Genomic DNA, 25,368 nt, shown 5'->3' with positions numbered 1-25,368 from the left:
CTGAGAGCAAGACTTTAAATTGCTATTTGCCAAATGGTAAAAATAAAAAAAATTCTCATTTGATTCATTCATGATATCAAGACTTGCCTCTTGCTAAAAGATCTAAACAATTTTATAGATCTATAATTTTTCCTGAACCTAAAACTCTTCACCCTTATCATAACCTTTCAAACCTTAACCATAAATCGAAACCCAAGCGATACTTTGATTAAATCCAAACAATTAATTGCATTCAATAAATATAAATAAAATTAACATTTACTTTTATTGAATGTAATTCTTTTTGTTTGATTTACATTATAAGTTGATTATCACGGCAAAAAAAAAAATGGCTAAAGTTTAATTTAATGGGGAAAAAAATGTGAATAAGATTATAGTATTTGTTGACATACTTTAAGCTGTCAGTATATGCTCTGTAGTGCGTGGCATGCGGCAAGGCCTTCAAGAAGCTGTGGTCTTTGCACGAGCACAACAAGGTGGTCCACGGCTACGCCGAGAAGAGGTTCTCTTGCGAGATCTGCGACAAGAAGTTCTACACCATGGCGCATGTCCGCAAGCACATGGTCGGTGAGTCGTAAGCCGCCGTCGTTCCGTCGCGCTTATTCTTGTTGCTCTTGATTTGCATGAAAAAAGAACTGTTCAAAGAATTTACAAATCAGCTTGCACCCATTTTATCAGCTTCGTCAATTACAGCCACTTATGCATTGTAGGTTTTGGAAAGCAGGCGTGTCTATACTTAGATCAGTTACTCTGAGCTATTAATAAAAACTATATAAATAATATAATAAAAATAATATAAATAGTACAGGATGACAACCAGAGTACTCTTGCCAAAAACCCTGTCAACAGAGATGTAAACGTGTCAACATAAAATCCCACTTTATCAGCTCTACTGTGATGGTGGTGATGGGAGAGAAACTTTGACGTATTGTCTGACTGATATAATGACAAAACCTGTAACAAAGTTGAAATTGAAGAAGTTTGAAGGTATTATTTTGGACTTTGAAAAATGTAAGTCAAAGATCAAATTCATTGTGTATTTTGTTTTGTTTTTGTTTAAATGACAACATTAGAATACGTGTGTGGGGGGGGGGGGGGTGTTGAGAGACTCTGTATGTCCTCAGTTGATGTGCAGTACTATGCTTGTGCCACAGTGAGGTGCTAGGCCACATGCGATAGGACGCATGCCTGTGGCAGTAGAGCTCTGTAAAGCCTTTATTCTTTAATAGCTGTTGTCTCCGTGAGGATGATGTGTCCAACACCTCCCTATTAAATATGGCAGACCAACTGGTTGCAGCCAAGTAGTGCACTCAAACGTTTCAAGATGCGATTACATTAACAAACACTTCCACGCAACCCAATCTAGAAAATTCTTATTTTGTGTTTGTAGCCCACACGAAGGACATGCCGTTCACCTGCGAGACGTGCGGGAAGTCATTCAAACGCAGCATGTCCCTGAAGGTGCACTCTTTGCAGCATTCTGGAGAGAAGCCCTTCAAGTGTGAGGTTTGAGCTCTTTTTCCAAGTTGCATTGAACAATTTTATTTGCCAATGTTAAACAAGTTATTATTTTGTCTGTTTTTATTGTTAAAAATGTGCTTTCTTGCCATTGCAGAACTGCAGTGAACGTTTCCAGTACAAATACCAGCTGCGTTCGCACATGAGCATCCACATTGGACACAAGCAGTTTATGTGCCAGTGGTGCGGCAAGGACTTCAACATGAAGCAGTACTTTGACGAACACATGAAAACCCACACTGGTGAGTACAGTGAACCCCTACAAGTGAATTCAGGAGCTTTATCTTGACAGAAGTAATGCTTTGCCACCATGGAACCATGTTGGATTGAGTTAAGGAATTTAAAACTTCAAACGTTTATCCAGCAAAAATCTTTTTGACATAATATTTTGAAATGCAGTGTACTAGACAGATGGGTGCTGCAAAATTAAGAGAAATTTGAGTTTTCGTCATTGCTTCGGAAACTTAAACACAAAACTAGGGCTGGGCGTTATGGACCCAAAATAAAATCTGGCGGTGAAAGAAATTCCACAAAAATCTGATTTCCAATTATACTGTTTTTTTAGAGCTGCAACTAACGATTATTTGAATAATTGATTAATCTGTCTTATTACAGTATATATTTATTTTTTCGCCGAATCAATATATTTTTTTCCCGTCATTCAAAAACTCCACATTATTTCAAATTGACATTAAGAAGTAAAATGCACATAAACAAACTAATTATGATTCAATTGCTGATAATGATTATGATTTATTAACATGTCAGAAAATAGGCAAAAATGTTGATCATTCTTTTCAAGAGTAAAAGCAGATGTTTGCAAATGCTTTATTTTGATTAAATACAAAGATAATCAGTCTGGTCTCACATAGAAATCTGAGAATATTGACTGCTGAGAGGCTGAAATTTGGAGTATTTGAACAATTTTAAGTTAAACAAGGTCTATATACGATTAATCGATTATCAAAATAGTTGTCGATTAATTGGATAATCGATTTGTTGTCGATGAATCAATTAATTGCTGCACCTCTACTATCAACCCTTGCTTCTATAAAAAGCAAATGACAAAGACATTATTCAAAACAAGTTGCGCTGAAAAGTCGTACTGTTGCCAACACTGACTGTACTTTTGTAAACTAGCTCCTCATGTTGTTAGTGTAAGCAGTGAGGATGTGTTTTCACCTTTGATTGTCCTCTAATTAATCAATGAAATCGATTAATCGCCCAGCCCTACCAATAAGTCAGCTCCACAACGACTGATCTTGACCAAACGCTCCGATTTTCCTCCAAACTCACCTGTCCCTGCACCCCCGATAGATGTTCATCGCAGTTTGTCGCTTTAAGTAGTCTCCATTTTTGTCTGGCCGTCAACAGGAGAGAAGCCGTACATCTGCGAGATCTGCGGAAAGAGCTTCACGAGCCGGCCCAACATGAAGCGCCACCGCCGCACCCACACGGGAGAGAAGCCGTACCCATGCGAGGTGTGCGGGCAGCGTTTCCGCTTCTCCAACATGCTCAAGGCGCACCGGGAGAAGTGCTTCCGTGTCAGCCAGCCGCTGGATGACCCTCTCGGCTCGTCCGGTCCGGTGAAACCAGAGCGGCAGCCAGAGCAGATGCCGTCCTCGGAGCCTCCCCTGCTTCACCCCACGATGGGGCTACCTCCCTCAACACGCATACACCCTCTTCCACCGCCTGCCCTCTTTTCTGGCGGTAGGATGAATTCCAACACCTGAAGCATCGAAAGGTTACTTTTTGTTTGTTTTTTTTACCCGGAGATTCTTGCACCTCAGCAACACTGCCACTGGGTGGAAATAAGTCATAAGTATTACTTATTTTTTACAAATACATTTGGTAAGCTGGCTTTATCCGGGGACCAGCGACGTTTGTCTTTCCAGAGCCTTGCACAACGCAGTGATTGTAGCATCTCTAGCAACAATAAGCAAGAAAATTTACATTTTTCCATCCACTGCCCACATGTAGCGGCGGCAGGCAGTTCCAGTGCGACTCAGCAATAATAACCAAAAGGTGATGTGTTTTTGAGAATATACACTACTAACAGAAGGTTAAGGATATTGGGCTGCTGGGTGAAATTTCAGGATGAATCTTAAATGTGCTACAGCGTTCCCCCCCCGTCTATTTGCAATTTTTTTGGTCTTTCTGAAACTCCCCAACATGCCACAAGATAGCACCAAAGGCCTGGCAAATAGAAAAGTAGTGCTTTGGCTCAGTCTTGTGGCATCTGTAGGCAACTTTAAGCCTTTTCAGGGGTCAGCTACCAGCGGAGAACAAGCAAGTTGTGCAAAAAGTACTCAAACATTGAACTGTTGGACATGTGCATTCAAACGTTTAGAGAAGGTCAAGTTAAGTTCACCTCCTCAGTTTATAGTGGATTATAGGTTCATCTTAAAATTTCACCCAAAGCCCAATATCCCTAACTGTTTGGGAGTCGTGTGTGTGTGTGTGTGTATGTATACACAATAATCAAATCTCATTAGCTCACAGCTATGTCACGTTATAGTGTTTATAATCCGCCTTGCACCTTACATTTAACGACGTAACCGAAATGTAACCCTCACTGTTTCCATTATTAGAACTGTGTGTGTGTCTCTCTGTGTGTGTGTGTGTGTGTGTGTGGGTGGGTGTGGGTGGGTGTGTGTGTGTGCGCGCGCGTGCGTGTGTGTGCAATTTGTGGCGTGATTTGTCGCAGTAAAGATGGTACTTGGAATTACTAAAATTTTGTCAATTGTTGAAAACAGGGGTGGGCAAAGCTTGTATGAATTTTTTTTAATTTATTAATTTTGATTGACATATTTAGAATTTAAGTAGAAATTATAAAAAAAAAGAGAATCCATTATTTCATTATTAAAATAAACTATTTTACTTTTTTTTTTGTCATTTACAAATGATTTGGTCCATCTGTCTGTTATAATCAAATCTGTAGCACAAAAGTTTGCCCACCCTTGGTCTATATGAAAAAATATATATATATTTGTGCGAGAATCCTTCTGAATGTTCTGAATTCCTGTTTCCATGCCAGTGTTGGACTGAGCAGATGAATGTTGCCCAGAGCATTTGACCAGTAGATGTACAGTAGCTACATTTTACTTCTTTAGACAGCATACTAGTTCAGTGAATCAAGTAGTGTGTTCCATTTTTCCTCGCAATCAATCAACAATCAATTCAAACGCCATATGACCACTCTTGATGATCAATTACAGTAAATCCCTGCTTTCAAATGGCAAAAGTCCATGCGTAATTGACCCCCCGAAAAATGTTCATTATTGCTTATGCATTATTAATAATTAAAACCCTAAATATACCCCACACTATGATCCCAAAAGACTTAAATATCATTTAAATCTCAACTTACAGCACTACCCTTTAAAAAAAATAGCTGACAGATGATTAAATTTTGAGGAAAAAAAAACATCGGAATTGCGATGTTGCTGGCGTGTACATCGCCGCTTGGCAACCTGTAAAAATACCGATGAATTTTCTTATTATCCATTTGATCACATTTTTGACTCAGTGATGTGTAGATGGACTCAGTTTTTAAATACAGAAATCACAAAGTACTCTCTATCTTTAGTGTGGCACCTACTGTTGCTGACATTGAGAAGCTAGCCATTACCAGCTAATTCGTTGTTAACTTCCACTACTGACAATAGCAATCAGGACCTTTCTTTGCATCATCTTGAGAAGTTTGCTTTCGGACTTCTACTGGAATCTTCTATCACGCTACTGTACGCTGTCAAGCTGGCTGTGTATCAGCTGCTGGCCAACGCTAGCTACTCCTCGGCTAATATGGCGGCATCTTGTGGCATTATAGAAAGAGCATAAAAAAATATACAGATTGATGCGGATAGCTGCGTTTTTCAGCGGTTAAATAGTTAGTTTATCAAAAAGGTTTGGGAGTTCGCGAATGAAGATTTGCAAATAGATGGGGGTTCACTGTAATTGATTATTATGTCCGTCCCTAGTTTACATCTAACATCTAAAAAGACCAAGTCCTACTGATCCTGAGCTCGCCATTAAAAGGCCAAATTTTTGCAGTATTTGCACTTTTGACAATTATTTGTCACAAAATCAACTGGGCCCAACGGCATGAAAATGAAATCCCGCCAGGTAAAGGCAAATTCGGACATTGTAAACTGGGAAACAGTTCGTTCTCATAAGATAATAAACCCTTAATAAATTCTTTTGAGTTATATAAATGTTTAGAAATGTTTTTTGAGTTACCGTCCATTGCGAGTGAACTCAAAGGAGGTTAGGAACTGAAAAAGAAGTAGACACTGCCACATTAATATCACTTTTTTTTTTTTAACTAGTTTCACTTCATTTTGAAGTTTGCATTCCAACAGTATTGAAACAAAGCATTGCACTGGGAAGCTAGCTAGCTTGTTTTTTTGTTTTTATACTCAACACTCGCTAGTTAGCTAATTTGGCCAAACTAAATCAAAGTACAGTACCATAAATTACATGACATAACTTAGATATAAGAATGAAATCTGCCAAGTTAACTTGCTGCGAATACAAAAATTATTTTCTCTACTAAATTTAGCCAAAGTATGCTAAAAAAAAAAAAAAAAAAGACTGCACTATCTACGCACTTAGCTTAGTTGTTGTGTAACATTTAACTGTAAATATTGTTACCCCTAGTAAGCAAGCGAAAAAGTTGAGAACAATCTTTTGTAAATCTAATATGCTTTTTTGGGTTTTCATTTCAAAGACAAAGCACCTTGGTGAATCTTAAGCTACCCCTTTTTATGATTTCATAGCTATATAGTACATAGCATAGCATAGTACATTTTGTTTTATTTTTATGTTGTTGTTTTTTTAATCCCTTTTCTTTGCTGCTTTTGTACTACAGGGTCCACTTAAAACCCTTAAAATGCACTCATTCCTGCACTAAAATGAGAGATATTTGATTCTACATGATAAGTTTGTGACAAAACGTTGATAACCTGATATACTGTATCTTGTACGTTATCTCTTATTATAAAATATTGATACAACTGACTTTATTTTGAATATAAAATTACGAGAAAATGTATATAGTTTTTGCCTTTTTCAGTTCTGCTGCTATCGCGATCAATATATTTTTTTCCCACACAAGAGACTTTTTTGAGAGACACAAGAGTTTTGCAATATAGTCATTGTGAGTTTAACGCCCCTACTATGTAGAGAAACTCCCTTCGATATTACAAGAAAGGCTCAAATCGTAATACTGCCATAATTTCTTTTACATTATTGTTTCAAAAAGCACTAGCCCAAAAGTACAGCTTGCGCAATTACCAAAAATCAGAACGGTATGGGGCAAAAAGGCGTCATTTATACAGTACGTCAAAAAAAAAAAAACTCCAGTGTAATGTTATCAGAAGGTATGGAATAATAGTTGAAATTGTATAAGGAAAAATGTAAAGCTACTTCCGTAACATTTTGACTTGATTCTTGTAAATTGTAGTGCTGTTTATTTTCGTAAACTAACAACTTTATTCTCGTAATATGAAGGGCGCTATATTATTTTATTGTGCTATGTTTATTTTCGTAACATTACTACTTTATTCTCATAACTATCCCAAAAGTTTGAATTGCGTACCAGTATTGGCCGAATGTGTTACAAGTATCAAGGGCTACAATGACAAAAAAAACAACACCAAAATAAAATGTGATGTTACAAGAAATAGTTGCATTTTTACTTTATTCTCGGAACTGAATCCTGCAGTATTTTTGAAAGAAAATACCAACATATAGTGTAGTGTTATGTATTTCCATGAGGAGAAAACAAATGAGCGAAACGTCGGTATTCTACAAGAAAAAAAAAAAAAAACAATTTCAGGAATTTACGTAAGTATAATTTGACAGCTTAATCAAGAAATAATGTGCTTTACAGTTTTTTCCATTCTTTGGGTTGAAAAAACAGTTTAAAATTCAAGGATAACCTTTTTTTTTTTTTTTTTTTTTTTTTTTACTATTTTCTTTGACGTTATTTTAAAAGTAACCACACAACAGTGCTATGAAACTACTTCTGTAATAATAATGATGTTTTAGCATCTAAAAGATAATTTTGTTTAGCGCTTGTAATAATTAGTAATTTCGAATATTGTTCATTTAGTGCATATACTTTAAATTGAGTGCTGATCTCATACGTTTACTAAGCACTGAATAATTGTTTACGGTTGTATGATATAATACAGTATATTATTCTAATCGAGCATTAATATTTGTTATATTATTTAAAAAGTTTATAAAATGCAAGTAAAGGCCTACCCCTAAGACGCGCCTTACCCCTTAATACATGATTGGTACTTTTTGTGGCCATTATAAAGCAAAGCAAAGCAAATTTATTTATATAGCGCATTTCATACACACGGTAACTCAATGTGCTTTACACAATTAAAAGCATTTAAAAACAAAGAAAAAATCAGCGTATAAACATTTAAAACAGAAAAAGAAAAAAAAAACAATTAAAACAGCGCACAGTGCAATAAATATCATTTAAAAGTGGAAATGCTCTAAAAAGCATGGGGAAAAAAGAAAAGTTTTTAACCTTTACTGAAAAAACATGCACACTAGACGTCACTTCTGTTGGCAACTTATTGCATTTCTGTGCAGCATAATAGCTAAATGCTGCTTCACCATGTTTGCTTTGGACTCTCTGCTCCACTATTTGACCTGAGTCTGTCGATCTCAGCCCTGCTGGGTTTATATCCCATTAGCATTACATTCATGTATACAGGACCTAAATTGTTTAGTGATTTATAGACCAGTAGCAGAACTTTAAAATCTATTCTAAAACTGACTGGAATCCAGTGCAAAGACTTTTGAATTGGAGTAATATGCTCTGACCTCTTTGTTCTGGTCAGAACCCGAGCTACAGCATTCTGAATGAGCTGCCGCTGTTTAATGCTCTTTTAGGGAGTCCAGTCAGAAGACCATTACAATAGTCAAGTCTACTTGAGATAAAAGCATGTATGAGCTTCTCCTGGTCTGCTTGACACATGCAAGCCTTCACTCTGGATATCTTCTTCAGATGGTAGAAGGCAGTTTTAGTAATTGATTTGATATGACTGTTGAAAGTCAGGTCGGAATCTATCAGAGGTTTCGGACTTGGTCTTTGGTTTTTAAAGAGAGTGACTCCAAGTATTTACTAACAGCAAATTATTATTATAAAAGGAAATATGTTAAATGGAGATTAAACAGAAGGTTATTTCTCTTCTTTTATTTTTTAATATACTGAATTCAGCAGTTATCATAAAATGTGCTGATTGTAATACATGGCATAGAGACTATAATGTACAGTATATACAGCGGCTTTTAAAGCAAGTGTAATCTGACCTGACATGTACAATATAAATGACCATATCTATTTTTTTTTAAGCTTTCAGATGTTAATGGGGTGTTATTACGCTAAGTGGCAGTAAAAAAGGGGAAGGGACTTTGTTTTGCACAGTTTTGTCGAGGACTCTCAGTGGATTCCCGGCAGATAGGCTTTTATGTCTTTCAATTAAGCGACATTCTCCTTCATTGAGGCTCTCGGCCAAAAGGTTTAAGGTGGACGTGCCCTTGTCCTTAAATTAGGGCTGGCTAAAAGGAGATTTTTCTACCAGCCCTTATTTATTTTGCACATGAGGGCTTACTTAACTATTTCTAAGAATCATGATGATGATGGCAATTTTTCTAAATCTGAAAGGAGACATGCTTTTTTTTAAAAAACTTCTTGGGTCTCTGACATTTGTTAGTTAAAATTCACAAAGAATAAAGAAGACTTAACAGCCATGTCACATGAAATTACTCAGTTTTGAGGGGGCAGGTCTGTCTCATGCAAATGAGCCACTGCTCACACCGCCCAATGAGGGCCAGGGGCGGAGCCAATGTGTTGCTAGGCAACCAGCTACTTGTTCTCCGACAAAGTCTGGAATCTGAAGAGAAAAAGCCAGCCTCCATAAAGTGACTGAGTAGATTGTGTTTTCCCTAGTGGTTAAGTTCACGCTTGATGGGTAGGCGGGCACTCCAGAGACCCAACTACTTGGATACAAGCCATTAAAAAGCCAGTTTTAATAATAATATGTCCCCTTTAAACATACATAGGGGAGTATAACTCTCATTTTCGACATGCACTGTTATTTGCTGACTGTCTATCATATAGAGCAAGGGGTGGGGAACCCCTAGCCCACAGTTGATCTCTAAAAACAAACTGAACTGTTGGAAAAAGCCCCCAAATTTGCATTTTTTTCTCTCCATACATTTTGTATGGACTTAATGGCTCCCCACCTCTGCTGTAAACACTACACTAGAGTATGTCTTAGTTACGTGGTGTACAGAAACCTAATATTAAAAAAAAAAAAAAGAAAAACTATTAAAACAGGAGGATAGTGTCTAGAGGTGCTAATAACAATTGACTGTATCTTCTGTGTGTATGTATGTGTGTACTGTCTGTAAAACAAAAACCCGACGGCGTCACATCACGTCAACATTAAAGTGTACTGAGATATTATTGTAAAAAGAGCTGTGTGTTGTGTTGTTTTTAGGGGGTTGTCTTTCGGGGGACCCACTTGGGGTCGCTGGTTATTGTTGCTTTTCTGACAAATGCATCGCCTTTTTGGGGTAGTCTCAACATGGCAGAAAATTTACAAATTTGCGGTTGCACTCCCTCAGAAAGTTCAAACAAGTAGGCCCCCGAGACCAGTTTCACCATCCATCCATCCATCCATCCATTTTCTATCGCTTATCCGAGTGCGAGTCGCGGGGGCAGTACCTTTAGCAGGGACGCCAAGACTTCCCTCTCCCCAGCCACTTCATACAGCTCTTCCGGGGGGGATCCCGAGGCGTTGCCAGGCCAGCCGAGAGACGTAGTCTCTCCAGCGTGTCCCGGGTCGTCCCCGGGGTCTCCTCCCCATCGGACGTGCACGGAACACTTCACCAGGGAGGCGTCCGGGAGGCATCCGAATCAGATGCCCCAGCCACCTCATCTGGCTCCTCTCGACGCGGAGGAGCAGCGGCTCTACTCTGAGATCCTCCCAGATGACCGAGCTTCTCACCCTATCTCTAAGGGAGAGCTCGGACACCCTAGCGGAGGAAACTCATTTCGGCCGCTTGTATCCGGGATCTTGTTCTTTCGGTCACGATCCACAGCTCGTGACCATAGGTGAGGGTAGGAACATCGATCGACCGGTAAATTGAGAGCTTCGCCTTTCGGCTTAGCTCCTTCTTTACAACAACGGACCAATACAAAGTCCGCATCACTCCAGACGCTGCACCATCCGCCTGTCGATCTCCCGTTCTACACCATCCTTTTCTGACTGAGGACCACGGTCTCAGATTTGGAGGTGCTGATTCTCATCCCAGCCGCTTCACACTCTGCTGCAAACCGCTCCAGTGAGAGTTGGAGATCACGGCTTGATGAAGCCAACAGAACCACATAATCTGCAAAAAGCAGAGATGCAATACTGAGGCCACCAAACCGGACCCCCTGTACGCCTCGGCTGCGCCTAGAAATACTGTCCATAAATGTTATAAACAGAATCGGTGACAAAGGGCAGCCTTGGCAAAGTCCAAAACTCACCGTTAACGAGTCCGACTTACTGCCGGCAATGCGGACCAAACTCTGACACCGCTCATACAGGGACCGATCAGCCCGTATCAGGGGGTTCGATACCCCATACTCCCGAAGCATCCCCCACACGACTCCCCGAGGGACACGGTCGAACGCCTTCTCCAAGTCCACAAAACACATGTAGACTGGTTGGGCGAACTCACCAATTGACATGAAAGATTTCGAGGATTCCCCGCAAAGAAATGACTCGTTTATTTAGTTACTTTATAAAAACAGTTTCAGCTGTGATTGTTTGGTTTTTTTATTAGATGCAGTGCAAAAAAACAAATGTGCTTGCAGAACAAAACAAAATAAAAAGATATGAAGGGGAAAAGCATGGTGAGCTAAATTTTTGAGCAAAGTAAAATCTGAAAAATGTACAATAATAACATACTCAGAATAGACAACTGGAAAGACATTTTTCCATCTTTCCAACTTTGAAAGTTTTAGGAAGACTGTTTTTATGCTGTAAAGCAAGATCCTTAAAGGGTATGTTTGGATGACTTTGTTGTGGAATAATATGGCACGTAGTTTTCTTTTGGTTAGTTAGGTAGTTTTTCTTTTGTTTTTTTTGTTTTTTACATCTTGGTGAGTCGCAGCGTATTTAGTCGGACCCCCAGAATAGTGGCACCCGAGGCGTACTGGATCTCTTTGAGGATCCCGGTCCACTTGTTCTCAGTCTCATTATACCTGGATAGGCCAAAAAAAAAAAAAAAAAACTCAATCGCTAAAACGTTTCAAGCAACATTTTCGCATAGTCGATTGTGTTTTTAGTAGTTAATAACAATAAAACAACCTAACGTTGAGTACCACTTTTAGCAATATGGTAATTTTATACATCTACAATACAGCTAAAGAAAATGGACAAAAAAGGTCTTGTTTTGTCATTTTCCAACCTTTTCAACCATTATCGCATTTTTACCAAGGCATGTTAGGACCACGCCAGGAAACATCTTAATTATATTAATAATGATTAAAGAATGAGGAAAAAATCAGTCTGAGAAAATTAAAAATCACCCCAAAAAATACATTATTCCAAGATTTTATATATATATATATATATATATATATATATATATATATATATGATTATATTACAATAGTCAAATTGTATTTTTTTCCCCTGACTACATAGTCAGAAGAGTCATCTTTTTTCAAGTAAAACTCTTTTAGTAGAAAAGGTTTTTTTTTAGGGAAATGTTTTTCCTGAAAAAAATATATTTTTTTAAATTTCCTTCAAAAAATACTTCAAAATGTAAGATTTTTCTCTTCTAAAGTACAACTTGCTTCGAAAAAAGAGATTCTTGAAAAATACACCCATTTTACCTTGATTTTACTTCTTTTCCCTTAAAAAATGAAAATTTCCCCCGAAAAATAATTTGACTTATTCATAAAATATGTCCTATTGCTTAAATTAATGACTTATTTCCAAAATGTTTGTAAATATATTACCTTGAACAAAATATGGCTTATTTACATTTTGTATTCATATTTCTTTTCAGTTTAAAGGAACAAAATTTCTTTGAATAAAACAAAACAAAACAAAAAACCAAACATTATTTGTTATTTACTTCAAAAATACAAATTATTCTTTCTTGGAAAACTAAAAGACAAAGATAACAACTGTATTTTCCTATGTGTGGCACTAATACTACATTCAATGATCAACAATATTCCAATTTATACGGGCAAGTCTCTTTCCTTTAATGTGTTCTACGGGCTAAAGTTTCTTCACGGTGATGTGAAGTGCGACCCACCTCCAGATGTCATTCATCTCTTTGGGAATGATCTCCTCGCTGTCCTCCAGAGACATCATGGCAAAACCTCCAACAGCAAAGAGCAAGCTGCCCAAAGACACCAAGTTGAGGGAACTGCGTTCTTGGGGGAACGGATCAAGGTCAGACCACCTGTGGAATGATCACACGAGGCCCTTTGTAATACATTACTTGATACGTTGACCGTCTTCTCTTTTGTGTCTGAGGAATTCACTTGTTGCTGGCGATGTCGTAGACCTCTACGGAATCCGTCAGACCCGTGTCTGTGACTCCCGCTGCCACATAGATTTTGTTCTGGTGGACGGTCGCGCCGAATAACGAGCGTGCGGTCTTCATGGAAGCCAGCTGCTTCCATTCGAACCTCCTGGCGTCGTATGCGTACATCTTACTCAAGCAGTTCCTTTTCAGGTAAATTTAAAAAAAAAAAAAAAGAAAAAAAAGGGGGAATTAGGTCATAACTAGCCTTAATGACACTGGACATTCATGGGGCCGTCGGTTTCCGGCCGGGTTTCGTTCCCGTGGCATGGAGATAACTCGAGGTCGGAATGCATTGTAGTCTATCATTAACCAGTTTTTTTTTCTCAAGGAAGAAAATATTTTTTTTAAGGAAAAGTGTTTTTTAAGAGGTTTTGTTTTTTGGAAGGAACTTCAATCTTACAGATGAAAAAAGTCACATTTTTGCAAAAAGAAAAAAGGTGATTTTTTTTTTAAATGGAAAAAAAGATTTTTCAAGGATAAAGGTGATTTATTTATTTTGTCATTTTTTTGTGAGGGGCAAAAGTGTCAATTTCTTTTAAATAAAAAAATATTTTTAAAAGAAAAGCTTTTTCTTTTAAAAATATATATATTTTTTGTTAAAAAAAAAAAAGGTAATTGTTCAAAATAACGTGTACTTCCTCCCAAAAAATGGAAAAGTTGGATTTTTTTCTTTTTCCAAGTAAAACAAAAATATTTTTGCCAGAAAGATTTTTATCATACTAGTTTGCCTTTAAAGTTGAAATTTAACCAGAAAAACAAAAGTTATAGTTTAACTTGAATCCCATAATTCCTACCCATAAATATGTAGAATTTTTTTTAAACCCACTGTCTAATGCAGTAACAGTATACATTATGGTATACAGTATCTGAGTGAGTCTTCTTATGCAGTGTGACAACATATTTCTACGCTGTTGCGTAAAGTAGTTCACTGTGCAACATTCATAACCACGAAACATCATATATTGGTACCATCATAAACCGAAGACCCCTGCATACTCACTTGTCGTCTCCTTTTCCTCCAATCACATAAACCAAATCGTTGGAGGAAACGGTTGCATGTCCGTAGACCACGTACGGAAGTGGGTCCGACTCGCCCCATTTGAAAGATCTATGAACAGCAGACCACGTACGTGACTTCTGTCCTTTCAGAATCCGAATCTCCACTTTGCTGAAGATGAGGCGCTTACTGTCTGTCGTAGACCATAACCGAGTCCAGCATGCGTTCCTGATCCTTCACTTCCTTCCCTCCCATGACAAAGATGGAGTTCTCGGCCTCCCCGAGCCCGAACAGGAAGCGAGGGGACGGGAGCGGGGGCATCCCAAGCCAGTCGGCGTTGACCGGGTCGTACTGAAGACACAAAGGTCAAACATTACGTTGTTAGACATGGCGTGAAGTGTCCATGTACTGCAGAGGACATCCACAAGTTATGCTGTGATTTCACAAGCCAATGCAAACTCAAAATAAGACAAATCAGCATTAGGTACATGCTGGAAAGAATAACAGTAATATACTAAGGGAGGGGGAAAAAAATCAGTCTTATGAGAAAAAAGTGGTCTGTCTTAAAGATAGAAAAAGTAATTTTCCAGAAAAAAAGTTGATTTTATCAGATTGAGATTAAATTCATTTTTGGTGAGAGTAAAGTTCTATTTATTTGAAAACATTTAATATTTTAAGAGAATATTTTTTTAGGTAGGCTAGAATCTCAAAGAAAATACTTTTTCAATTGCAAAGAAAAATATTCTACACCAAGAAAAAAATCTTGGTCTACTAAAGAAAGTAACATTCTCTAAAGAACAAAATTCTAATATTACGAGATAAAGTCAGATTTTTGGGGGGAGAAGTAATACATTTATCAGAATAAATCTAAGAGAATAAATCTTAATATTACGATTTTTAAAAAAAAGAAACATTAACCATGTAATAAGACTTTCCCGAAAGTTATATTACGAGATGAGTCATGTTTTTTTCGTGAAATATAATGGAAAGTCAACATTTTTGGGTTGAATAGGTTGTATGATTTTATAATTGTCATATTTTTGGGAAAAAAGTAATAATACAAGTGTTTTATTCATTTCATTTTTTTATTTCATGCTGGATCTGAAGCAAACGCCAACTCTAACAAAGTACAATGGTGTTTCCCAAGTCATTCATCACCTTAGTATGTGTGTACCCCGCTTTAGTCTGTACTTGTAAGGCTCATAATTCATCAAGATTGACCATTTTCCGATCTGATCGGTGAGGAAAAATCACCCGTAACACACCCCGCACCACAGGATAATCAATCAGGATAATCCTTTAGGGACATTCAACAATTGGGCCTTTAGTGAATTTGATCGCAAGGACGGTAAAATGCTCAAATTTGGCCCAATTGTCAAGATATGTGTACCCAACTTTAAGGGATCGAGATGTCTTTGCACCCGCAAAATGTGTGAGCTCACCTGTAGGAAGTAAGAGCAAAGCGGATCCTCCTTGTTCTGCTCGTCGATAAACAACCCCCCGGCCACGAAGATCTGGTTCTCCTTGGTGGCCAGGCTGACGTGGTTCTTGGGAACCTGCGTGGAGACGGACGCCATGAAGCAGTCGTTCCCCGTCGGGTCGTAGGCCACCGCCCCCGCGTCGCCGACCATCAGGATCAGCTCGCGGACAAACATCCCGAAACGCATGTTGTCGTTCAGGATACTCGGAAGAAGATTCTCCTCTTGTTCCTCGGCCTCCTCGTTCTGTCCGCCGCCTTCTTTCTTCTTCTTCAGGATGGGTTTCACTTTGGGCATTTTTCCCGCCTGAGCGTCCCTGACCAACTGGAGCTTCTTTTGCAACTCTGGATTATTTGCGATGAGTTTATTCTTCTCCACCTTCTCCCTCAGGTAATCCTCGCCTACCAGACGCAAGCGAACGCAGTCCAGCAACCCGGGTAGCTCCTTCTCCCGTTCCCCCGAGTCTCGCGCCACCCAGCTCATCAACGCCTCGAACACGACCTCCTCGGAGTCCACGTCCAGGTTGTCGTTGGCCAGGATGGCCGCCAGCTCGCCGGGCTGCAGCTGGAGGAAGTCCTCGTCCCTGGAGATGAGCCTGAAGCGCTCGCAGGCGAAGTTCCGTGCCGAGATGGCCAACCTGGGGCAGTCCAGCATTAAGCCTAGTCTGAAGACCGCCAGGCAGTTGCTGAGGCTCAGACGCTTCTGGAGGAAGGATACGCAGACTGTGAAAATGGACGGGATCTGGTAGATGTTAGCCAGGGCAAAGATGTCCTGGACGTTCTGCTCCGTCACGTTGATCCTGGAGGTGTACAGGTACTTGAGGATGAGCCCCATGACCCCCGGCTCCACGTCCTCCAGGACCACCTCGCGTTTTTTGCTCTCGTCCAGGTCCGACAGAAAGAGAGCGCGGAAGTATGAGCTGCAGGCGCACAAGACCAAGCGGTGGCACGGGAACTCCTTGTCCTTGATTTTCAGAACGCAGTCTACCAGTTTGTCGTTCTCCAGCAGGTCGTACAGGCCGTCTTGGAGAAGCGTCTGCTGGTACACCCGGGGCTCGTCCATGGGGTTCACCTGTAGAGCCATTATTCCTGGCCTGGGGGACGAGTCTGAAGATCCTTCTGGGGGTCTTCGAATCAAACGGGTTCCTCCTCGCCAGGAGAGTCAGTCGCCAACTGAAGCCCGTCCGCGCCCTCAGCTGTCCCCACCTTTCAACGGAGCTCCAACTGGCAGGTTATTTATAGCCGGCAATGGGCTTCATTCTGGAACATGACAGGCATTCGCCCCCCCCAAAACCCACCCGAGCTCCCCCCTAACTTACATCCACCCACTTTCAGGCAGCTGACACATGGCTTCATTGCACTGAAATAGAATTTGTTTGCAGGCTGCCCTGCTCTAGAGTCATTACTATTACAACTATTTTATAGTTCCGTCACATGGCATGATGACTTTATTCTCATGACGACTCATTGTTATTCTGGGGGGAAAAAAAGAAACTTGATATTCTTTACAACTTTGTCTAATAACGCTATCTTCTGTATGACTTAATTCTCAAACTTTTTACTCATTTTCTTCTAAATATGAGTAACCGGTAATTTTATTTTGTTTTTTTTCTAAACAAAATTAACGTTGTAATAATTTTATCTTTACTCAAATACAATTTTTTTATATATATTTAATCATGGAAGATTACTTTTTCTCTGTAAAAAAAGAATATTTTTCTTAGAGATTTTGTTTTCTTAAAAAAATATGACTATTTCCTTAAGTGTATTAGCTAATATTCCCAAAACATTTCTAAAAACTACGACTTCAGTTTCTGTCAGCACTTCACTTACTCCAAAAAATATAACCCTCGTAATATTAATTGTAATATCTCTATCTTTAATCTTGTCATATTGCGAATTTTGATCATGAAAAAAAATGCAATGTTTAACTTTGTAATATAACTTAATTTGACAAAAAAAAAAACACACACACGCAAGACTGACTTATTTGCACTTCATTCATTTGCTTTCATGACAGATGTTTCAGAAAATTTCACTCTAGTCATTCAGGAAAAGGAACACATGACATGATGAAAATCAAGACCGTATGCATGCCCATGACTAAGCGATAATCGTCTACTCTGCTTTTTGCTTGCTGGGATCGGCGACAGGTTGAGCACCGGCTGGCGCGGGAGATACGGAGTCTGCCGGAGGGGCGGTCGGGGCTCCTGCCGGCGGGGCTCCTGCTGGCGGGGTTCCGTCCGGCGTTGCGGGAGGAAGCGGATCGGGGTCATCGATGAGGGCCTGTCTCCTCTCCCGCTCCTTAATCACTTGAATCAGGCAGTAGGTCACGAACATGACGACCACGGTGGTTATTGGGAAACCTGGCGAGATGCGACAAAGGGGAAGGTTGCACATCACACCTGGATTTCTTTCCATTTGCAGATCCATTGCAGTACCCAATTGTGTCACTTGAATCGTGCGGCGTAAATCTTAGCCTAAAACACCTTTGAGCAATAGACGCTTGACAACCAACTTGGCAAAGTCGAAACTGTTGAGAATCAGGGTGTTGTACAGCACGATGCTCCAGAAGTTGAAGATGCAGAAGACTGCCCGGATGCGGCGGGACATTGCCTCTGACATTGCCTTCTTTTAAAAAAAAGAAAAAGAAACCGGTTTTCAACCCAGGGGTGGGATCAAGTCACACACGTGCAAGTCCCAAGTCATTTTTGCATGTCAAGTCATAGGGCATCTCAAATCAAGTCATAGTAAAAGTAAAAAAAATAAGTACAGATATCTACTAAAGTACTGTATATGAATGAAGCATTTGTACTTCGAAACCTCCCACCACTGAAAACAAAACAAAGCAGTAAGGTTTCTTTTCATGGGACAACACTTAAGAATGAAACTTTGCTATAAATATAAAGTAGTCAGTGTACAGCTTCAATAACAGTGTAGCTTTACTGTTCCCTCAAAATAACTCAACACACAGCCATCAATGGCTAAACCGCTGGCAACGAAAGTGAGGACACCCCTGGGTGAAAATCTTCAAATTGGGCCGATTATTCATTATCCCTCCTCATTAGTGTTCAAAGGTCTCAGGTGTGAATGGGGAGTAAGTGTGTTAAACTTAGTGTGATTGCGCTCATACTGGTCACTGGATGTTCAACATGGCACCTCATGGCAAAGAACTATCTGAAAAAAATATTGTTGCTCCACATAAAGATAGCGTAGGCTTGTCTCTAGTCTTTTAGTTTTTGTCAAGTCAAGTCACAAGTCGTTAAAATAGTGACCCAAGTCCAAGTCGCAATGACTCGAGTCTGCATCTTTGGCAAAGACCACCGCAGAACGGATTCACGAACCTCGAAAGACGCAAAGGGCTCCATGGAGAAGAACTTGGCGGCCCACAGCTCACAGTTGAGGCCGAAGCAGTTGAAGAAAGCCCAGACCAGGACCACCTTGCACGGTCCCAACCACAGGACGGTGACGGCGTAGGTGCACAGCGTGGCCACCAGCTCTGCCAGCACGTCGTCGTGTTTGCCGCCCAGGCGATTGTACACATACCTTTTGTTAGGAAACCATACCAGGATCAGAACCCGGACATGAATTTTCAAGTTTAGATCCTAGTAGGGGCTGCACGGTGGACGACTGGTTAGAGCGTCTGCCTCACAGTTCTGAGGACCGGGGTTCAATCCCCGGCCCCGCCTGTGTGGAGTTTGCATGTTCTCACCGTGCCACCGTGGGTTTCCTCCGGGCACTCCGGTTTCCTCCCACATCCCCAAAACATGCACAGTAGGTCAATTGAAGACTCTAAATTGTCCGTAGGTGTGAATATGAGTGCAAATGCTTGCTTGTTTTATATGTGCCCTTCGATTGGCTGGCGACCAGTTCAGGGTGTACCCCGCCTCCTGCCTGATGATAGGTGGGATAGGCTCCAGCGCTCCCGCGACCCTAGTGAGGAGAAGCGGCTCAGAAAATGGATGGATGGATCCTGGTAGGACTACAACCTGGGACTGGTTGCCAATCAATCACAGGGCACATATGCTGTGTTCCAAATTATTTTTTTTATTATCTATTATTTTTGGGTAATTCCTCAAAATCAGGGGTCCTCAAACTGGGGTCTCAGATGTGGGATACTCACTTGCACAACCAGTCGTTGATCCCTCGATCAAAGTGTCTGAGAAAGGAGATGAACGATGATCAACAAAGAACATCTGACGCAGAGGTAAATACGCACCCCAAGTCCTGGAACTCACGTTTCGGCAAAGACGTAGAGCATCGTGATGCATTTTGGCCGTTTGGGCGGGTCCAGGTGGTCCAGTCTGGACACGGTGGTGATGACTCCGAACATGACGGCGGCTTTCACCCAGTCGTAGAGCAGGTTGAAGTAGGCCACGCCAACTGGAAAAAAGCAGTCGCCGGTCACGCCTGAGCTAATTCTTAATCAGAATCTTCTCGGAGGGAGCTTGGACCCACCCAGGGCCCAGTCCGAGAGGTGCCTGAGCAGCTTCAAGTCGCCGGGGATGGTAATGATGTACAACAAGTGGAAGAGGATGTCCACAACCAGGATTACAGCCAGGTGGGTCAGACCATGCACGCTGATGTTCCACACCTCTCGCTCCTTCCTGCTCAGATCTGACTTATTGGCCTGCAGGGGGCACCGCGCACAATACTACTGTAACAGAAACTTAACACAAACTCTTATTTTTCAGAAATGTATTCAATCCTATTGAGCATTAACAGCCATTGATAAATTGCATTGTGTTAGAAAACATGCCAAAACGTGTTGGACGATCTGCCTTTAATATATAGTGTGTTGTTTACTTTATTTAGAAACACCAATGTATGATCTAGTACCAGGGGCGTTGCTAGCCCTATTTTAGGGGGGGCTTCAACGATCCTAACTTTAACCTTTTTTTCTTGTACTGTTATAGCTACATTTTACGTCATTAGCATGAGCAGGTGTACCTAATGTTGTGGCCGGTGAATGTAGCCACTATATGTGCATGCATGCAGCTGGTGAGCCATGCAGAGTCACAAATAGTCTTGTGTGTGTGTGTGCGCGCGCTTTATTTGACGGTGTGACAAACCAACAAGGTTGCGGCTAAGTAGACTTGGGTTACACCTGTCGGCGCTTTTGAAACGGACCTGCACGTAGAACTTATCAAAGGTCATGATGGGCCCGAAGTAGAAGAAGGGCAGGTAGAAGTTGTACTTGAGCAGCTCCAGAATGCTGTAGTTGCCGTCCTTGCGCTCGCAGTTCTCCAGGGCGAAGCTGATGCAGCGCATGATGGTGAAGCCGCAGCCGCCGTAGAAGAGAACGCGGCGTAGGTCGAAGTCGCCCGCCACAAAGCCCACCTGGAAAAGGAATGGGGGACGTCTATTTTGAAAATGTTTGTATTTTAGGGGTCCTAAAAAAAACTCCATCAATAAGTCAGACAAATTTGCCGGGACAGGAAAAGCTTACACTTTAAGGTGACCAGGCGGTAGCTAAGCATAATCTTAAAAAGCGCCAGGCTCCATGTTCAAGCTACTAAACGTGTTTCCTTGTGCGGTCACGTAAACTCCTTGACATACCTGCCAGGACAGGAAGGGCTCGCATTTGAATGTGGCCAGTGTACAAAACCCCGTGACGAAGCACAGCCAACGTATCTTGACCAGTGAGATGCTGTAGAGCAGAATGCAGTGGGACAGGATGAGGGTGACGTAGGTCCAGCCCATGCTGGTCCACACCGCCAAGAGCCCGTACGCCATGTACACCAGGGACCTGTACTGTAGAACAACAACAACAATGGTATCAGTCGATGCTAAACGCTGACGTTTCCTCATTTTTTTCATGAAGCACCTGAGGAGCCAGCATGGAGCAGAGCTTGGCGAACAGCAAGTGTCCAGACAGAGCGAACACAATGTGAGCCCGGAAGGTCCAAATCCACATGGCCCACTCTGAGTCGGCCGTGTCCTTGAAGGACAAAAAAACAGAACTAAAGGTATGGCGTGTTATGTTTCATGATCATGAAGAACTACAAAGTGATGACTTACCATTTTCCTGCCAAAGTAGTGCCATCCTGGCTTCACGCTGGACTTGAATGTTTTTCTGTTTGTGTTTGCTGGAATGCAATAAGAAAAACAATTATAATATATGTTTAAACCAGTATCAATATCATTACATTAAAACATTGATTTTATCACCTTTTATGAACATAATCTGTTTTGCCTTTTTCACTAGTTATAGGTCGCATCATTAGTCTATTTTCAAATTAATACAGAGCCATTAAGTAAAATCTCTCATTTAAGATTAATTTTATTTAAAAAAATGAAGATGCATTCATGAATATTTTGTCTATTTTCCTGTTGCATCACATAAAAATACTGCATAATTTATATCATTCACATTTTATCATTTTATATGGAGTTTGCATGTTCTCCCCGCGCTTGCGTGGGTTTTCTCCAGGCACTCTGGTTTCCTCACAAATCCCAAAAACATGCCTGGTAGGTTAATTGAAGACTCTAAATTGCACATAGGTGTGAATGTGAGTGCGAAAGGTTGTTTGTTTCTATGTGCCCTGCGATTGGCTGGCAACCAGTTCAGGGTGTACCCTGCCTCTCGCCCGAAGATAGCTGGGATAGGCTCCAGCACGCCCGCGACCCGAGTGAGAATTAAGCGGTACAGAAAATGGATGGATGGAAGTGCAATTAATGGATTCATTAAATAAGATGAATAATTTCAACTTCAAAAGGATGCTTTCAATGGGCACACTGTGTGTGTGTGTGTGTGTGTGTGTGTGTGTGTGTGCGTGTGTGCGTGCGCGTGTGTGTTGCGTCATACTCACACGTAGACGAGTCAAAGACCCAGCAGGTGCACCAGAACAGGGCCGAGGCCAGCACGGCGTTGTAGAAGTACAGCTCATATTTGGGAAGTGCCGCTTTGATCGCCATGGCGACATACACACACACACACACACATACACACCAGGAACTCGGCAAAAAAGCTCCTGAACACACAAGCGTGTTTTAACACTCCAAAACTGGTTTTACCAGTGTAATTGACACCAGACGTCAGGCCATTAATGGTGTGAACTACTTCTTGTTTCCATATACAAAAGCAATGAGACACACCCTCTTTATGCACCTTGTACTGGTGTGTAGTAAAGACACGCTTGGATGAGTTTGTTGTGGAAGAAGACCAGGTGTCCCAATAATTTTTGTCCATAGTGTATAACAAAGTGACTTTTTACTATTGTCATGCAGTACACACAAAGTAGAATCATCAAAAGTCTTCATGTACTCATTACTAACAGTTCTATCCAATCATTTTAATCATTCTTCAGAGGATAAAAATGACTCAAAGTACTGTGATATTGTCTGTCTACATGTGTTGCTGCACAGTTTTTGTTCAAATGTCAGTTGTTAAGGGGTTATGACACCGCACATAGATGCTAATTGTTAGCATGTGCCTATGGCGTTCCCATTAGGTGTTAGCATTAGCATTAGGCTAGCAGAGTAAATGTTTTTTATTTTTTTTTTAATAGACGAAGTTTAATTCTCATTGTTTTTAGTGTGACAGTAAACTTCAATGGGGAATGGCAATAAACAGCTTGAAGTGGGGTTTTTTTGGAGAGAGAGAATTGTTCACTAATTATACTGTATCCGCAAAATTGCTGCTCATTGTGAAGTGAGTAGACTTTGCTGCCAACATACAATGCTGGTATCACGTTAGCGCTTTCAAATTAATACATTTATAAAATGGTATATATGCCTTTGTAAATAAAAGTAATTTTCCTAGTTAAGTCGTTTAATGTAGATATAATTCTTAATGTTGCTGCGATTTCCAGCTTCTACCATCAGGGGTCGCCATTGCTAGTCACTCGCATCCTACATAAATGATAAAACACTAAAATAATAGAATTATATAAATACTTTGACATGTATACATCAATTTATAAATACAGTAACATAAAAATTATGATGAACATTGATTCAGCAATGTAATTTTTTAAGCATGTAGCATATAGCAAGCACCAAAATCTCCATGGACTGATTATTTTAGTAGTCTGGTCTTTTATATAGTTATAATACATTTTAATAACAAAATAATACATTTTGCTACTTCTGTAACACACACAAAATACATTGATATAAATAAATTGAAAAAAAATCGTTATTTAAATATACTATATATATAATACTTTAATTTAATAATATAATACTTTAATTTAATAAGCCATTTTAAATTACAATTTATAAAAATGTGATAAGTCCTCAAAGTATTTTGGACATTTAAACAGAAATGCTTTTTTGTTCGTTTATTTGCTAAATGAAATTTTTAGTTGCTGCTCTGCTCTGAGTGCAGCTGTTATGCTTTACGACTTGACATTTACTCCGTAACCTCATCGTCATCATTTAGCTTCTCCTGTGTGGCCCTGCAATTGTATTAATTAAAAAATAAAATGAAAATAAAAGTCACTTTGTGTTTATCTGAGCTGCCAATCAAGGGAATGAGTGTCATTTGCACTCTTTAGACAGCCACAAAGTACAGCTGCTGGCTCCTTTTTAAAGCACACTTCAACAACAAGCTATCCATTGAGAAGCTTGAGTTTTAAGACCGTCTTTAAAAAAGAAAAAGAAAACATTTAAAAAGTCCATTATGATAGAATAGAAATGTTTGAGTCACATGCATGCCTGTAAATAGCAACACGGTCATGCACTTTACTTTGTCCTCCGCAAGCACCTGTTGTCGTACTGACCTTGAACGCAGCAGCAGAAGTTGCTTCAACAAAACGTCCCAAATTATACTATATATTCAAATGAGTTGAAATGTGTTGATTTTTTTTTTTGGGGGGGGGGGGGGGGGGGGGGAGTGGCTGCAAGTCCCTCCGACTCCCTGAGAGGGGAGCTGCCAGCAGTTGAAAAGGTGACTTGCTGTATTTGTACTTTTGGTGACAAAGAGGGGCGGGACGCAAGGGGCGTGTGAGCCTAATTGCCGCAGGGATTTTTATTTTTTTTTGGCCGATGGAAGTCTCTGCCAAATCATGCACAGTTTGAACATCAACACTGTGCCTAAATAAAGGCAGTTATGTATAAACGTTAACTAAAAGTTTAAAAACAAACGGTTCTTGAAGATTCAATGCTAATGTATCATGCTAAAAAGTTAAATACAACTGAACTGTACTTGGACAGTGATTCTTTTACGTACCACTAGTGGACTGTGAGAATCACTGAATATTTTTTAAATGTAATATACATCTTAAAAAAAAATGATAGACACAAACATATAAAGTAATTCATTAAGTTTTATAAATACATATGTTCATAATGTTTGTATGTCTATATGAAATGAAATAAATTAAAATAATATATATACATGTATTTCCTAGTTCATATTTTTGCTAAGTCTGTATTTTCACCCGTATTGCTTTTTCACAACTATCAGTTTCAATAGTGTTTTTGATTTCCAAAATTAAATAGAGCCATTTAATAAAACAATGCAAAATATAAAATAACATGACATAAATAAAATGTATTTTATCATTAAATTGCACGTTATACTATATTGACCAAAATGATATTAAAACCAAATAAAATAAATAATAACACATTAAAAGGGTTTGATTTAAATAACAGAAATTGAATGATTTATTTCATTACTATATATTAAAATGACTGAATATAACCTATTTATTATTACTGTTTTTATAGCTTTAAGAAAATTGAAATATGTAATTTTTTTTAATATTCTGCTGCTACTCTTAATTCATAAATAAATGTA

General features: G+C 39.8%; 3 protein-coding genes across 4 annotated transcripts in view; 1 reads left to right on the top strand and 2 right to left on the bottom strand.

Moving 5' to 3' along the window:
- zbtb47b (zinc finger and BTB domain containing 47b) overlaps positions 1-4,144 on the top strand; it is a 23,149-nt gene extending 19,005 nt beyond the window's left edge. Inside the window, exons 3-6 of the mRNA XM_061666358.1 lie at positions 420-567; positions 1,391-1,506; positions 1,616-1,760; positions 2,893-4,144. Of these exons, the coding sequence (XP_061522342.1) occupies positions 420-567; positions 1,391-1,506; positions 1,616-1,760; positions 2,893-3,251 (768 nt within the window). The 3' untranslated portion in view covers positions 3,252-4,144. The remainder of the gene's footprint in view (positions 1-419; positions 568-1,390; positions 1,507-1,615; positions 1,761-2,892) is intronic.
- Positions 4,145-11,445: 7,301 nt separating this feature from the next.
- klhl40b (kelch-like family member 40b) lies at positions 11,446-16,784 on the bottom strand. The gene is made up of 6 exons (XM_061666294.1): positions 15,586-16,784; positions 14,334-14,494; positions 14,147-14,254; positions 13,103-13,288; positions 12,871-13,020; positions 11,446-11,803 (listed from the first exon to the last, which is right to left on the bottom strand). Exons 1-6 carry the CDS (start codon positions 16,702-16,704, stop codon positions 11,692-11,694), a joined length of 1,836 nt encoding a protein of 611 aa, XP_061522278.1. The 5' UTR covers positions 16,705-16,784; the 3' UTR covers positions 11,446-11,691.
- An 818-nt stretch (positions 16,785-17,602) lies between these two features.
- Positions 17,603-24,452, bottom strand: hhatlb (hedgehog acyltransferase like, b). Of its 2 annotated transcripts, XM_061666485.1 has the most exons (12): positions 24,347-24,452; positions 22,433-22,594; positions 21,642-21,709; positions 21,448-21,561; positions 21,180-21,374; positions 20,751-20,960; positions 20,079-20,250; positions 19,859-20,003; positions 19,744-19,779; positions 18,965-19,166; positions 18,110-18,251; positions 17,603-17,986 (listed from the first exon to the last, which is right to left on the bottom strand). In XM_061666485.1, exons 2-12 carry the CDS (start codon positions 22,536-22,538, stop codon positions 17,739-17,741), a joined length of 1,638 nt encoding a protein of 545 aa, XP_061522469.1. In that variant the 5' UTR covers positions 22,539-22,594; positions 24,347-24,452; the 3' UTR covers positions 17,603-17,738. The 2 variants fall into 2 exon arrangements, with proteins under 2 accessions (XP_061522469.1, XP_061522470.1); XM_061666486.1 differs by lacking the exon at positions 24,347-24,452 and having other exon boundaries at positions 20,818-20,960; positions 22,433-22,522.
- Between the last annotated feature and the right edge of the window lie 916 nt (positions 24,453-25,368).

The sequence above is a fragment of the Phycodurus eques genome, chromosome 21 (genome assembly GCF_024500275.1).
Source record: "Phycodurus eques isolate BA_2022a chromosome 21, UOR_Pequ_1.1, whole genome shotgun sequence".
In the NCBI taxonomy this organism is placed as follows: Eukaryota; Metazoa; Chordata; class Actinopteri; order Syngnathiformes; family Syngnathidae; genus Phycodurus; species Phycodurus eques.
The sequence above is the reverse complement of the archived record's forward strand: the minus strand, read 5'-3'. Positions and strand labels throughout refer to the sequence as shown.

What these genes read in the sequence shown, in the direction of transcription:
- klhl40b (XM_061666294.1), bottom strand. Translation starts at nt 16,704, where the DNA reads ATGGCTCTACAGGTGAACCCCATGGACGAGCCCCGGGTGTACCAGCAG. An exon ending in TACGACATCGCCAGCAACAA is followed by an intron (nt 13,021 to 13,102) that starts GTGAATTCCTCA and finishes ATCATTCCACAG; the next exon opens with GTGGTCTGACCTTGATCCGT. An exon ending in GAGATGAATGACATCTGGAG is followed by an intron (nt 11,804 to 12,870) that starts GTGGGTCGCACT and finishes TGGCCTATCCAG; the next exon opens with GTATAATGAGACTGAGAACA.
- hhatlb (XM_061666485.1), bottom strand. Translation starts at nt 22,538, where the DNA reads ATGGCGATCAAAGCGGCACTTCCCAAATATGAGCTGTACTTCTACAAC. An exon ending in TTGATAAGTTCTACGTGCAG is followed by an intron (nt 20,251 to 20,750) that starts GTCCGTTTCAAA and finishes TGCCCCCTGCAG; the next exon opens with GCCAATAAGTCAGATCTGAG. An exon ending in CTCTACGTCTTTGCCGAAAC is followed by an intron (nt 19,780 to 19,858) that starts GTGAGTTCCAGG and finishes CTCCTTTCTCAG; the next exon opens with ACACTTTGATCGAGGGATCA.